We start from the raw sequence: 13639 nt of genomic DNA, 5'->3' as shown, positions 1-13639 counted from the left end.
TTAAACTAGTTTTGACATTAAGCTAATTATCAATTTACTTTATGTTAATGTGTGTTAAGTCCATAATGATTCTAACAATCTCCCCCTTGGATTGACACATATTAAGCTTGATAATTTGCACCAGAAAATGTTAGAAACTATTTAACTTATTGAAGTGCGTGCCAGACAACAAAATTCAAACAAGAAATCCATTCCAACATTGTCAGATCACAGTTACTAATGCATAGTGCAAGAAAAAACATACATTTTAACTAAATGCAAAGTTTCAAAACCACAAACACAAGCTCCTGCAATCCACATATGTCATAACTAGAAGTGATACGATATATGCTAATATGTATCAACAAGAAGGCATATATCAAGTCCTCCTGAAAGTTTCTTAAACCAGAAACTCAAGCAGTTTACTGAACATTGATGGCCTTACTGCTTATTACTTGAACTGCAACATCATGCTTAAACATGATTCAAGGCCATCTGATTGCAAGTATGATATTCAAAACAAGATGATAATTTCCAAAACAAAACAATGAAGCTGCAGCAAAACCATAACTGGAAATACCTCAAAAATTTATTGATAATAATAAACTGTCATTACAAACAAGTTGTGATAAATAAACTGGAAAATCACAGCTCAAAAAGATACAAGAACTCAGGAACCTTAAAATTTTAAATTGCTCCAACTAGACTAACTTTCTACAGAACCTAAGCATCTAAATTAGCTAAAACTCCAATGCTTGTTGTATGCTTCTGGAATGCAGCTACTGATAAGGCCTTGGTGAAATGATCTGCTAGTTGTGAATTTGTGTCAATACTCAAAACAGCTATCTCACCATGCTTTACCCTTTCTCTTACAATGTAATACTTTAAATCAATATGCTTGAAATTATTTGATCTTTTACTGTTCTTGCTAAAGAAAACAGCTGCCTCATTATCACAATAAATCACAAGTGTGCCAGCCACAATGTGACTCAACACTTTGGTCTGCATCAAAAAATTCCTGCTCCAAGGTCCTTCACATACAGTTTCATATACTGCAATAAATTCAGTTTGCATAGTGGAAGTTGAAACAAGTGTTTGCTTCATGGTCTTCCAAGCAATTGCACCTCCTGCAAGCATGAATACATATCCCAAGTTGATTTCTTGGAGTCTAGATAATTCCCTGCAAAATCAGAATCTGAAAATCCAATGAGTTTAAGATCCTCCACTTGCCTATATACAAGCATGTGACTTTTAGATTTCTGCATTTACCTCAACACTTTCTTCCCAGCTACCCAATGCTCATGGCCTGGATTGAATTGAAATCTTGATAAAATCCCTACTGCAAAAGACAAGTCTGGCCTAGTGCAGACTTGTGCATACATGAGGCTTCCTACAAGTCTGGCATAAGGCTTTGACTCCATATTCTCTTTCTCAACATCACTTTTGGGACTCTTCTTCTTGGTTAACTTATCTCCTTTGGACATGGGAACTTCTCCAGCTGCACACAAAATCCATACCAAATCTCTTCAAAATTTTGGTAATATAATTCTGTTGAGACAAACCAAGTAGTCTCTATGCCCTATCTCTTTTAATCTCAATACCTAGTACATAGGATGCTTCTCCTAAGTCTTTCATGTCAAAATTCTTTGACAAAAAGCTCTTAGTATCTTTAAGCAGTTTTAGGTTACTGCTAGCTAAAAGTATATCATCCACATAGAGGACTAGGAAAATAAAATTGTTCCCAACTGTCTTCAAATAAACACAATCATCCACAAGATTTTCTGTAAATCTAAAAGTAGAAATCACAGAATCAAATTTCTTGTACCACTGTCTAAAAGCTTGTTTTAGGCCATAAATTGATTTTCTTAACTTGCACACTAAGTTTTCACTTCCACCTTGTACAAAACCTTTTGGCTACCTCATATAAATCACTCCATCTAGTTCACCATTAAAGAAAGCCGTCTTAACATCCATCTGGTGTAGCTCCATATCAAAATGAGCAACTAAAGTCATGATTATTCTAAACGAGTTTTTGTAGAAACTGGAGAAAAAGTCTCAGTAAAGTGAATACCCTCTTTCTGTGTGAACCATTTGGCAACTAACCTTGTCTTATGTCTCTCTAATTGCCATTTGCATCTCTTTTGGTTTTGAAAACCAATTTACAACCTATAGGCTTCTGTTTGGGGTCAGGCTCAACTAATTCTCAAACTGCATTTTGGCTCATGAAATCAATTTCTGCTTCCATTGCTAGCTGCCATTGATGTGATTCACTACTTTCAATGGCTTGATTAAAAGTAGTTGGATCATTGTCCTCTGTACAATCTATTTCAATTTCTGCTTTTTGCAGATAAACAATGTAATCACTCCCCCCCCCCCCCCCCCCTTAAGTTGGTTTTCTTGCTCTTTGTGATCTTCTTGGCTGAGGATTTTCAGGATTAGGTTGAGCTACTTGAGGATTTTGAGGTTCTGCATCAGGGATTGGTTCAGGTATAATTTCAGGTTCAGCTTGATGATCACCAAGATGCATTTCCTGATCAATCACTTGATCTTATGCATCTTGATTTTCTGTAACAGTTTCAGTTGCTAATGGTTCTCTTTCTAAAAGCAGTGCTACACTTATATTCTCATCTGACACAATTTCCTCAAAATCTGAGGTTAAATCCTCAAAGTTTGTATTGTGAACACTTTTTCACTTAGAAATTTTATTTGATGAGTTTCAAAAATTCCAGGTGAATGGTGAGCAGAATACAACTTGTAGCAGATCTCATTATGTTGATTATGAATGATTATGTTGATCTTATTTCTAAAAATTATGTTCAAATTGGTTCTGGTGTTATTATGAATGATTATTTACAGCTCAATTGTTCAATGGCTAAACAAGAAGTTTTACTTGTTGAAAATAACACAAACAGTACTATCACTCTAACAGGTGTTAAAAGAACCAAACTAACATAAAAGTATGCATTTTTATGGCATAGGAGACTTGGCCATGTATCAAAAGAGAGACTGAAAATTTTGGTGAAAAATAAAATCCTAAATGAATTCGATATCCAGATGCAACAATCGACTCCACCGGGTTCCTGATTCACAACAATTGGGGTTTTGAATCCTTTCTCAAGATAAAAACATATCGCACGTTTCCGAATCCAGTCCCAGACCTTCGCCTTGATCAAAACTAACCGTTGTGATACAACGGTCACCTGTTCTTGAGGTTTTAGTCGGGTTTGGGCCTGGATCCTCAACATGTTGTGACTGGGCTTAGAGCTATTAACAGGCTAACCCCCGTAAAGCAAAAGTTTTTTTGTTTTTGTTTGCCAGAACCTTAAAACGATTTTCATGTCAAGCAAAACTAAAATCATATTTGTGAGCCTATGCTCTTATACCAATTGTAAAACCATACAATCATGCTCACAATCATATGCATATAAACTCGACAACAATCACACAAGGATCAAGGCTTACCTTCAGCAATTACTGGTATGGATTCCGTCTTCTGCAGCTGCAAACTCTGATTACTTGAATGTGGCCTTCTGTTGCTTGCCGGCTTTGCTTCTCAATGGACAGAACTTATGCAAAATCTCGTGGTGGCAACAGGGACCAATTCATCTATTTATATAGGTGACTTAAACCTCCATAAACTTTCTTATCAAAGCAGTTCATATCGGATTAGATCTTCTAGTTAGATTCTTAATGTAACACTTCATTGTAGTCTTTCTTGCAAACTAAGAATTGGATTACTAATCTTAATGAATTGATACACTCTTCCATTAATTTACAAGTATTGGTTTATAGTTTGTGTCGATGTTAAACTAGTTTTGACATTAAGCTAATTATCAATTTACTTTATGTTAATGTGTATCAAGTCCATAATGATTCTAACACGTCTTTTCCAATCTTCAAGTTTCAAAGCAATAACGATATATTCTGATTCCTCCTCTTTGGTTTACCTCAATGTTGGTGGAAAGAAGTTTTGCACATACAATGATACTCTGACTCGGCCGGAGCCTAATTCGATGCTTGCTACAATGTTTAGTGGACGTCATTCCTTAATTCAAGATCATGAGGGATATACTTTCATTGATAGGGATGGTGAATATTTTGGGTACATCCTTAATTGGTTGAGAGTTGGTGATGTTCCTAGTCTGAAGGATTCTAAGTATTCACAACTACTGAAGGAGGCAAAATACTTTGAACTCCAAGGATTGATAGATGAAATTAATGATGTCCTGAAAAATAAGAGGAAAAAGAAGTTGGGTGCAGCAGATCTAACACGCACTGATATTATCAAGTTCATACATAATGAAACGAGTTGTATGAAGAGCTAGAATGATTCTCCTCGGCAATTGAAGTTTAAGGTTGTAAATCTTTCTGGCCTTGATCTTTCTGGTTTGGACTTATCAAAGGTGGACTTTAGTCATGCATGTATGAAAAATGTGTGCTTTTCAAATGCAAATCTTACAAAGACATGTTTCAATTATGTTGATGCTGAAGGTGGAGACTTTATCTCTGCATGTATGAAAAATGTGTGCTTTTCAAACGCAAATCTTTCAGAGTCGTGTTTTAATCATGTTGATGCCGAAGGTGGGGACTTCAGCCATGCAAGTTTGAAAAAAGTGTGATTTTCAAATGCAAATCTTACACAGTTGTGTTTCGATCATGTTGATGCCGAAGGTGGGGACTTCAGCCATGCAAGTTTGAAAAAAGTGTTCTTTTCAAATGCAAATCTTACACAGTTGTGTTTCGATCATGTTGATGCCGAACAGATGGAAACTTTATGTAAATACTAGATGGAACCAGTTTTAGTGAAAATACTTTGCTTGAACAGATTTATCCAAAAAGTACAACTCACAACACAAAGACTTGCTAACGCAATGTAAACCTCACCACTGAGGAAACATCACTGCGAGGCTGTTTATGTAGCCCACACACAGAAAGCAATCCACTATGAAATCAGGTTTTTACAAGAAAAAAGTTGTGGTATTTAACACAACCACATTACAAGCAAATCAGCTAACTTGTTTACACCTTGCATTACCTATTCTACACAAGAATAAACTGATCTATGGCAGTAAAGCAATCTGCACTTTCTCGACTTCCTTCCTCACTGATCTCATGTAATATAACAAGGAATTCACACACAATAATCAATCATGGAGAGTTTTTCATGAAAACGTTTTGTGAAGACTATGCAACACATGAAAACAATCAAATATGCCTAACACCAAAAACTCTACCAAGAGAATCATTTTAAGAACCCTTTTATAGAGGAGCTTTAGCAAAGCTCCCCCTCAATCAAATCTTTTCTTGTCACACAACAAGATAAACATGGAAAGGTTTTTAAAACTGTTTTGAATATGCAATCGAATATCTCGATTTTGATATGCATGTTGAAAGACCCTTTGATGCAGATGAGAATATCAAATCAATCTAATCCGATATGTATATCAATTTAGAATCATGCAAAATGATATGGAATAAATACCATCTTTAACTCAAGATCAGTGAGACGATTTTCCTTGATCTTCTCTTCATGATTCGATTCTGCAATCTTTCTCTTTGTTTCCTTGAGCCACCGGAAAGGTAGGAGAGTTATTCTCCCAATCTACTACTTTGTTCTCCTTATGACCATGGGAAATCATGTGTTGAATGGTAATGGTTCAATATACTTACACTCTAACAAAGCGAATTTGCAAGGATCTTTATTTACTTGTTCAAATCTTTGAGGAGCTTCTGTAGTTGGTGTTAAAAATAGCTCTTCATCTTTTCGATTACAAACCTTTGCTCGTAATCGACCTTTGCTCAAGCTGTACGGAATGTGCGGAATGTGGGCAAGTAACAAAGTGACCAGTGTTCAAACCCCCCTGCCGTGCAGTAAAATTAGTATGCAACTCTAGAACGTCACTTGTGCAATGCCCTTCATTTTATTATCAAACGAATTTTGAATTTCCGAATTACTCCAATAAGAACAAAGGCTAGTCGTATGTCTAGAATTGCAAATTGTATTCGTGTATGTTATACAGTTATAGCCTTCGACAACTGTGGAAGTGTCATATCAGCCCATGCTGTTTAGGGGAAGATTAGCTGGATTGAAGGTATTTGTAACATGAACAAGAGAAGACCTGGCTTCCTCATGTCAGACTGAAAAAAGTACTCCCTATCTAGTCATCTCTAGCAAGAAAGAAGAAACCAAACTATAAAATCTTGTATAGTTAAACTTCAATATTGCCCATACCATTCGTGAAAGAAGAATGCATTAGGGAGAACATAAAACCAATACTTGGAAAATTAAAAGTTTACAATGAAATCATGATCATTACTATCTTTGAGCTAATTGGGCTCATCCTCTAACCACATGAATAGACGAAACTTGCAAACAATAAATCTGGCAATGTCGCAACCCACTTTGTTTCATTCCCTCGATCACTTGTAAAACACCCAACTTATTTGCCCAATGTAAGAGATGCGGGCTTTTTCAACTTTGGGCTATGTAACTCAAAATCACAAAATTCGAGTCCTCAAAATGGAGGTTAGTGGGAATGTGACGCATACGCACAATTCACATTTCCATCCCATCCTCTTCATTATCAACAAACAAACAAAAAAAAATCAAAAATAAACTCTCACCGCCTGGTAAAAACTATTATATTCAAAGCAAGCTGATCACAGGAAACCAAAGAAAAATTGACTGTTAATCCAGAGCTTTGGCCTCCATTTCCAACCGGAGGAGGCTCTGCAAAAACTGGAGGAGGGAGCTAGGGTTATCAGATTCGGCTTCTGAGGCTGCTTGATCTGCAATTGAAAAACAAAGACAGTTACTGCTTGGGTTTGGATTTGCAAATCCCCCCAATTTCCCCCAAAATCCAAGAACCCAACAAGTCGGAATTCTTTGAGCTGTTTCCTGCAAATTTCGAATCTTTTACATGGAAATCTGGAAGAAAAGAAGGAAAGATTAGTTCTTTTTCATGGTGGGTAGGTGTGACAAACCCCATTTCAGCTGAAACCCTTCATTTTTTTTTTTGTTCCCCCAAGAGGACCCCAAAATCTTTGATTCAAAGATATTTGTGACCCGAATAACAAACATGCACGCCCGCCACCGCAATCCCGGAAATGGGTACCGGTCTAATTCCATGGGTATGGACCGTATCGGAATGGGTCGGATCTCGCCGGAGGGCTCACTCCGCGGCCATGGCTATTACAACAACAACTCCGACCCCCCTCACCGCAACAACAGCAACAGCAACAGCAACAGCAACTTCAATCGCGGCTACGGCCGGTCGAAATCGTTCCAGCCGCCGCCACCTCCGCCGCCGCCGCCGCCCGCTCCGCCGCGAAAGGGGGACGTCTTTATGGACGCGGGGCGGATGGCGGCGGAGTATCTGGTGGCGCAGGGGCTGCTGCCGGCGAGCGTGCTGTCGGCAAAGTGGCAGAAGAAGCAGCAGGTAGAGTTTGAGGGTGATCACATGAGAGAGGAGGGGAGGACGTCGGCGCTTTCCCGATTAGGAAATGTTTCGGAGGGAGGAGGGTACAGAAGAGGAAGGTTTGGGGGTGTGGATGAGTTCAGTAGTAATGCGAGGAATAAGGGGAGGAGGAGGAACCGGGGCGGCGGGTATGGGTCGGATACCCGGCCCGATTGGTATGGGAGGAGTGGGACGTTTTCGGATAGGCATAGTAGGGCTTCTTCTGAGTGTGAGGATGATTCTGCTTCTGGGAGGCATGAGGAGCACAAGGTGGGGAGAGATGTTGGGAATGCAAGGGAGAGTGAGGATGCAGTGGATTCGGAGACGAAGGAGGATATGAGCTCGAAGCCGACTTCTTCTGGTGCAAGTGGGAGTGATGGAGTTGTTGTTGGAGTAAATGTGGAGCCCAACAAGGTGAATGATGTAGAGATGAAGGATAGGGATTGTGGCAATGGTGATGAAACTGAGAAACAGAGTGTTGTGGAGGAGTTGCCGGTTCAGGTTAAGGCCAAGGGAGAGGGGGATTTGGGTGGTAGGAATGCCACTGATTTGTTGAAACTATGCAAATTCGCCAAGGTGCCTACTAGAATTCGCTCGGCATTGACTACTAGGGGTTTGAAGGTTGATCCACTTCCAATTATCCAAGAGGGAAGCACGTCGTCTGACATTGGTCTGCAACCGGGAGGATCATCTCAAGGTTTAATCGAAAACCGTTCTCTTGATGTTGCCTCAGGTACCCCAGTATTAGATAACTCTCATTATGTTGATCCTGAAACTTCTAAAGTTGAGCCCAGTCAATCTGTTGAGAATTTGGTAGAATTAGGTTCTGGATTTGGTATTGAGCAGAATAAGTTTGAAAGGTCCCAGTCATTACCAGAGAGAGCTTTTAAGCGTGAGAATGAACAAGAATTGATTCAAGGGCCAGCAGGGCTTAGGAGTTTTAGCTTTGCAGTTAAGGAAAGAGGTGAGAAGAGGGCTTTAGAAGACCATGATAAGCAGGTGGAAGCAAAAAAACCAAGAGAATGGCTTCCCTACGCAGAGTCAGATGATTGTTTCCAAATTTCCAATTTGAGCGAAAAGAAAGCAAGTCCATTGGAGGACAACACTTCTCCTGCTGAGAAAGTGATTGTAGCTGTTGATCATGACAGCTCAATGGGAAATGATTCCCAGTTCCGAAAAGATGAAGCTGAAATTTGTGTCGATTATATGCAAGAGAAGCAGCTTTTTCCTAATTCATTCGACCTTAATCTCATGGAGGTTAGCGATGCACATGAGAGTCGTGATAGTAATTCTGTAATAAACTACACAGATGTCTCTGGAGTGAAGAAAGAAGCAGCGCCGGTTGATATTGACTTGTCAATGAGTAACTGCAATATGTCTCGTGAGAGCAGTAGACGCCCTGTGGATGTCAAAGGGATAGAAGTAATTGATTTAGAAAATGACTGTATTCCTGAAGACAAGGCCTTCAATAATGCGGAAAGAAAGTAAGTTTTTCCTATTAAGAACTTTATGAGTTTATTGATTTAATGTTCTTTTGACGAATATTGTAGTCAAACCTTGCTTCCCACAACAAATGATGCAGTCTGAGTGTCAATACAGCTGATAATTTTTTGGTGACTTTTCATGTTTCTTAGTTTCTTGGCATGTGGTTTTTAATGTTGTTCTGATCAACAGGACAGGGACTGAATTTATACCTCTAGATGGCTTTTCCAACCAAGCACAGAACTCTAGTGATATCCCCGATGGCCAAGATGGTTATGGGCTAATGATCTCGGAGTTGCTGGGAAATGATTTCCCTACTTGTTCTTCAGTACCGGAGGATCTTACTCCAATGCCTAACGATATTGGTCTTCCTAATGCAGAGGTATTGGTTGATCGCTTGAATTAAGTAGTATGTTCAGCGTAGTGCTTACAATGCATATAATTGGATTGCTGAGCTATACATGGTTGCATAGTTGTGCTCATTTGGTAGTTTTTCTTGTGTGCTTAGATGGAAATATTTGCTACATGCATGCACCATGCCATAAACAACTGATGTTTCTGTTTGCTTTTACTTATTTTTTCAGGGGACTCTTGCAGATGATGATTCAATATATATGGCTCTGGGCGAAATACCATTAAGTAAGTCACTTTTATTTTTGTGGCTTGTTTTCTAATGAATTTCAAGGATTTGGATTGTTTCTGTTTTAGAACATTTCTAACGTGGCTCTTAGTTATACGCCTTGCCCAAGTACCATCCTGTTGCTACAGAGATTTATGGAAATTATATCATTAAACAGCTATTGGTCTGCTGGATTATGGAAACGATAAAGAAATGCTTAATTTGTACCCATCTGTCTCAGGCCTTTAAAACCTTTCCCTTACTGTTCACTAATGAATTCCAGTATGCAAATCATGGTTTGAAGTTCTATGGTTCCACTTTCAGTTCTTTATATGTTTTGAATGTTTTCTGTATGATATGGGAATAGTAAATTGATGATGCTATATATAATCTCCAAGGGGTCAAAGGATTATATCGTTTGGGAATTATGACCTGAAGGATCACAGATTTATAATGTACAGTATAGGGCATAAGATCTTAAATGTTGGGTAGCTAGTAAAAGGTGACTCTTAACAAAGTTGAAATTAGGTTCTGATCAATAGCAGCGCAACATCTATGTGCTGGAGTTCTTTATGAGTTAGTCATTATCTACAATAACTGAGAGTGTGAGAGGTAAGGGCTATTCACTGAAGTGTCAATAAAACATTGAGTTGATCTGCAAACTTGCAACCAGGACAGGAACCACTACTATATTTATTTGTATTACGCATTTACTTTAATGGTGTTGGTGTGATGAGTCTCCTACAATTTTTGACTTCATTGGTTTAATTTGTTGCTCTCTGTTTCTAAGATATTTCTCCAATACCATTTTCATACCTAATACTTGTAAAATTTACCTATGTAGCCTTCATGAGTCCCTGGGAGCGGCCACCCCCGCAAGAGTATGAGAAGCCCTTTTGATCCAGCTAATTACAGAACTTCTCAGATGCATGATCCGGTATGCTTAGAACTGGTCATTGGTGGTCCTTTTTATCCATTATTAGCTCTATCAAGTGGTTAGCTTCCTTTGATTTGTTTGATTTGCTTATAGAGGGTGCGAGTAGATCTTCCCCTGTTAGGAGGTTCAAGAATGTTGTATGCTTTTAATTTTCTGTTATGCTTTGTTCTCAAATGGAAACTGTAATCATCTTGACTGGCAGAAATGGTTGAAGAATCCATTTGTTACTTCTCTATCCTCGACTCCTCATTTGCCTCGTGTAGATTTTGCACCTAGTTCTCACATTGAAAATGCTATTCAAGTTGACTGGGAGAAATGATTGAAGGATCAATTTGCTACTTGTCTACCCACAGTCACTTGTTATAAAAGATGATGCTAACGATTAATCCGAGGTATTGCAAAGTAATAGTCAATTTTTGCGGGTGTAGTGGTTGAACTAGTTGTAAGAGTTTTTTTTTTACTTTGTTAAGGGGAACCCAAAGGCTTCTTAAGTCCAAGATAAACCCCTTTGGCGCATGTGAAATGCTCCAACTGTGCATTGCAGCACAGTACCTGGCCACTTTGCCAACTTCAGGGTTCGAACCTCGGTTGGGGAGCACACCTAACTAGGCAAGAACCACTAGGCCACTTGCAGTGGTTAACTAGTTGTAAGAGTTATCAACCCTTTTTAAATCTGCATGCATCATTGTAATCCAGTCAAGCTAGTTCATTTGCAAGTTTCCATGCACAAATCTGTCCAAATATTCCTATTTTCCAGGTCTTAAAAAGGAATTTTGAGCGTTTTCTTAGTTATGAAGGAATGCTCTCTGATATTTATTTGGTTTTGAGAACCTGTGGTTGTGAACATACTGTGCAATGGAATTTTGACCTTTTGTCATTTTAACTGCTTTATTACTTTTTGGCTTATAGATCTGCCTTATACTTTTCACTTTCTCTAGTTGTTTCAAGAACCCAGATTTGATTGTGTTTGCTAGAGTAGTTTTAAGCAATCTTTAGCAAGTTTGAATGATTTCACTTTCACATCCACTCCTGGTGGTTTATATTTATAATTGAGTGGCCAGCAGGTGCCCATAACTTCTTTTGGAGAAAATCAACTCTTCTTGTCATCTTGATGTGTAGCACAGAGATGGTGTGCCCATCCAATACTCATGATGCTTGCAATTCCTAATAATAGGCAACTGTTGAAACTCTCGACCATATAGTATTACATAACAGAGTATGTATTGATTCTTTCTTTTTTCTCTTTTTTTTTTTTTTATGGAAAATTGGGACCAATTTATGATTTAGTATTTAATATCTGTTCCTTGATAATATCAGAGATTCTGAATAGGGAATCAGTTCTCATTTGTCTCCATTCTTCCAGCAATATTCTTGGCATCGGTGTTGCAGTCTTCAATACAAAAGGAACACACCGTTTTCGAGAATTCAGAAAATATCTTGCCTGACTCATTGGGGGCACTGGAAAAACCAACATGGTTGTATTGAATTTATATGATCGCTTAGTCTGGAATTAACGAGTTAAGCTTAGTTTAGGTTGGTATAAATTGTGTGCATTCTCTCTCTTGGTTTGGGTTGGCATCGTGATGAATTTGGTTTCAGAGATAAAAGGGTTATTACTTTAACAACACTTATCTTTTGATATGAACACAATACAAGTAATAAACGGATCGAGTTAGTGTTAAAGACGACTTGATATTTATCTCAATCACGTAACTAGTCAATTTCGAAGTCATAATAATTAACTGAATGAGGATTCATAATCCATAATTATAGTCGGCTAGAAAACGATTCAAACAGATTTTACGACACAGAGACAAAACAGAGGATCCGACTCTGAGAATGTGAATGTTTCTATAGTTCTTTGGAGATCATTGCTGTGAAATAACATGCCAAGATATTTGACAAAATCAAGAACAGAAAACAAGAAAATTATTAACAACGGATCAAACTATATACTTCAGCTAACCACCATGCGTTCTGGTCTGGGAGTCCAAAATTGTGTACGGATATTATTGGTTTGTACTTTGAGTACGTGTTGCTTCGGTAGTTCAGTTAAAGAATTTGGATAATAATATGTTTCTTGTATTGTATTCAAAGTAGGGCAGGTTACAAGATTATATACAACTTCATGCAAATCTTTCCTACGTGAAAGTAGGGATAACTATGGTAAAATATCAGAACCTTTTCATACATATCTTTACAGCTATTCTACCATATCCTATAGTATCAGTTTTGATTCCTTTCCTTAATACTCCCCCTCAAGTTGGTGTGGATGTTGATAACACCCAACTTGCCTAATAGAGCTGTAAGTTGCTTCAACCCAAGAGACTTTGTGAACAAGTCTGCTGTCTGCTCATTAGTCCGAACATGAATAGGTTTCACAAGTCCTCTTTGAACCTTCTCACGCACAACATGACAATCAATGTCAATGTGCTTTGTCCTCTCATGAAAAACAGGGTTTGAAGCAATATGGATTGCTGCTTTATTGTCACAAAATAGCTGAACTGCTTCTTTGTGATTAACATGTAAATCACGCAATAATGCCAATATCCAAGTGATCTCACAACAAGTAGTAGCCATCGATCTATACTCTGCCTCTGCACTCGATCTGGAAACTGTTCCTTGCTTCTTACTCTTCCAAGAGACTGGTGCCTTCCCTAGGAACAAACAATATCCAGTTGTAGAACGTCTAGTGTCTTTACATCTTGCCCAATCAGCATCACAATATGCTGTAAGTTCTAGGTGTCCATGAGAAGGTAGTAAAATTCCCTGACCTGGTGTGTGCTTGACATACCTCAAAACTCTATAGGCAGCTTCAAGATGTGGTTGTCGAGGCTTGTCCATATATTGACTCAAAATGTGTACGGCATAAACCAAGTCAGGCCTTGTAATTGTTAGGTAAATGAGCCTACCAACAAGTCTTCGATATTGCGAAGCATCTTGTAACAAAACTCCATCATCTTTAGTTAAGACCAAGTTCTGATCAATAGGGTATTTAGATGGTTTGGCACCCAAGAATCCAGCATCTTCAAGCACTTCTAGTGCATATTTGCCCTGTGAAAGCACTATACCTTACCTTGAACGTGCCACTTCAATCCCAAGGAAATAATGCAGGGTTCCCATGTCCTTGAGTTTAAAACGGCCTGCTAAAAACTGCTTTGTAGC

At 38.5% G+C, this 13639-nt stretch overlaps 1 protein-coding gene and 1 pseudogene across 8 annotated transcripts; both read left to right on the top strand.

Moving 5' to 3' along the window:
• The first annotated feature begins 3848 nt into the window (after positions 1-3848).
• LOC133730253 (FH protein interacting protein FIP2-like) lies at positions 3849-4598 on the top strand (annotated as a pseudogene).
• Positions 4599-6582: 1984 nt separating this feature from the next.
• On the top strand, positions 6583-12157 carry LOC133730090 (uncharacterized protein At4g26450). 8 transcript variants are annotated; one of them, XR_009856589.1, is made up of 6 exons: positions 6583-8920; positions 9111-9300; positions 9503-9557; positions 10382-10474; positions 11599-11690; positions 11838-12157. XR_009856589.1 is itself a non-coding variant. In XM_062157765.1 (5 exons), exons 1-4 carry the CDS (start codon positions 7059-7061, stop codon positions 10435-10437), a joined length of 2163 nt encoding a protein of 720 aa, XP_062013749.1. In that variant the 5' UTR covers positions 6583-7058; the 3' UTR covers positions 10438-10474; positions 11838-12157. The 8 variants fall into 8 exon arrangements, 3 of the variants coding, with proteins under 3 accessions (XP_062013749.1, XP_062013747.1, XP_062013746.1); XR_009856585.1 differs by having other exon boundaries at positions 11594-11690; XR_009856587.1 differs by having other exon boundaries at positions 11594-11690; positions 11792-12157.
• The last annotated feature ends 1482 nt before the right edge of the window (positions 12158-13639 follow it).

The sequence above is a fragment of the Rosa rugosa genome, chromosome 2, assembly GCF_958449725.1.
Source record: "Rosa rugosa chromosome 2, drRosRugo1.1, whole genome shotgun sequence".
In the NCBI taxonomy this organism is placed as follows: domain Eukaryota; kingdom Viridiplantae; phylum Streptophyta; class Magnoliopsida; order Rosales; family Rosaceae; genus Rosa; species Rosa rugosa.
Note: the sequence above shows the minus strand (reverse complement) of the source record. Positions and strands in the feature narration are given on the sequence as shown.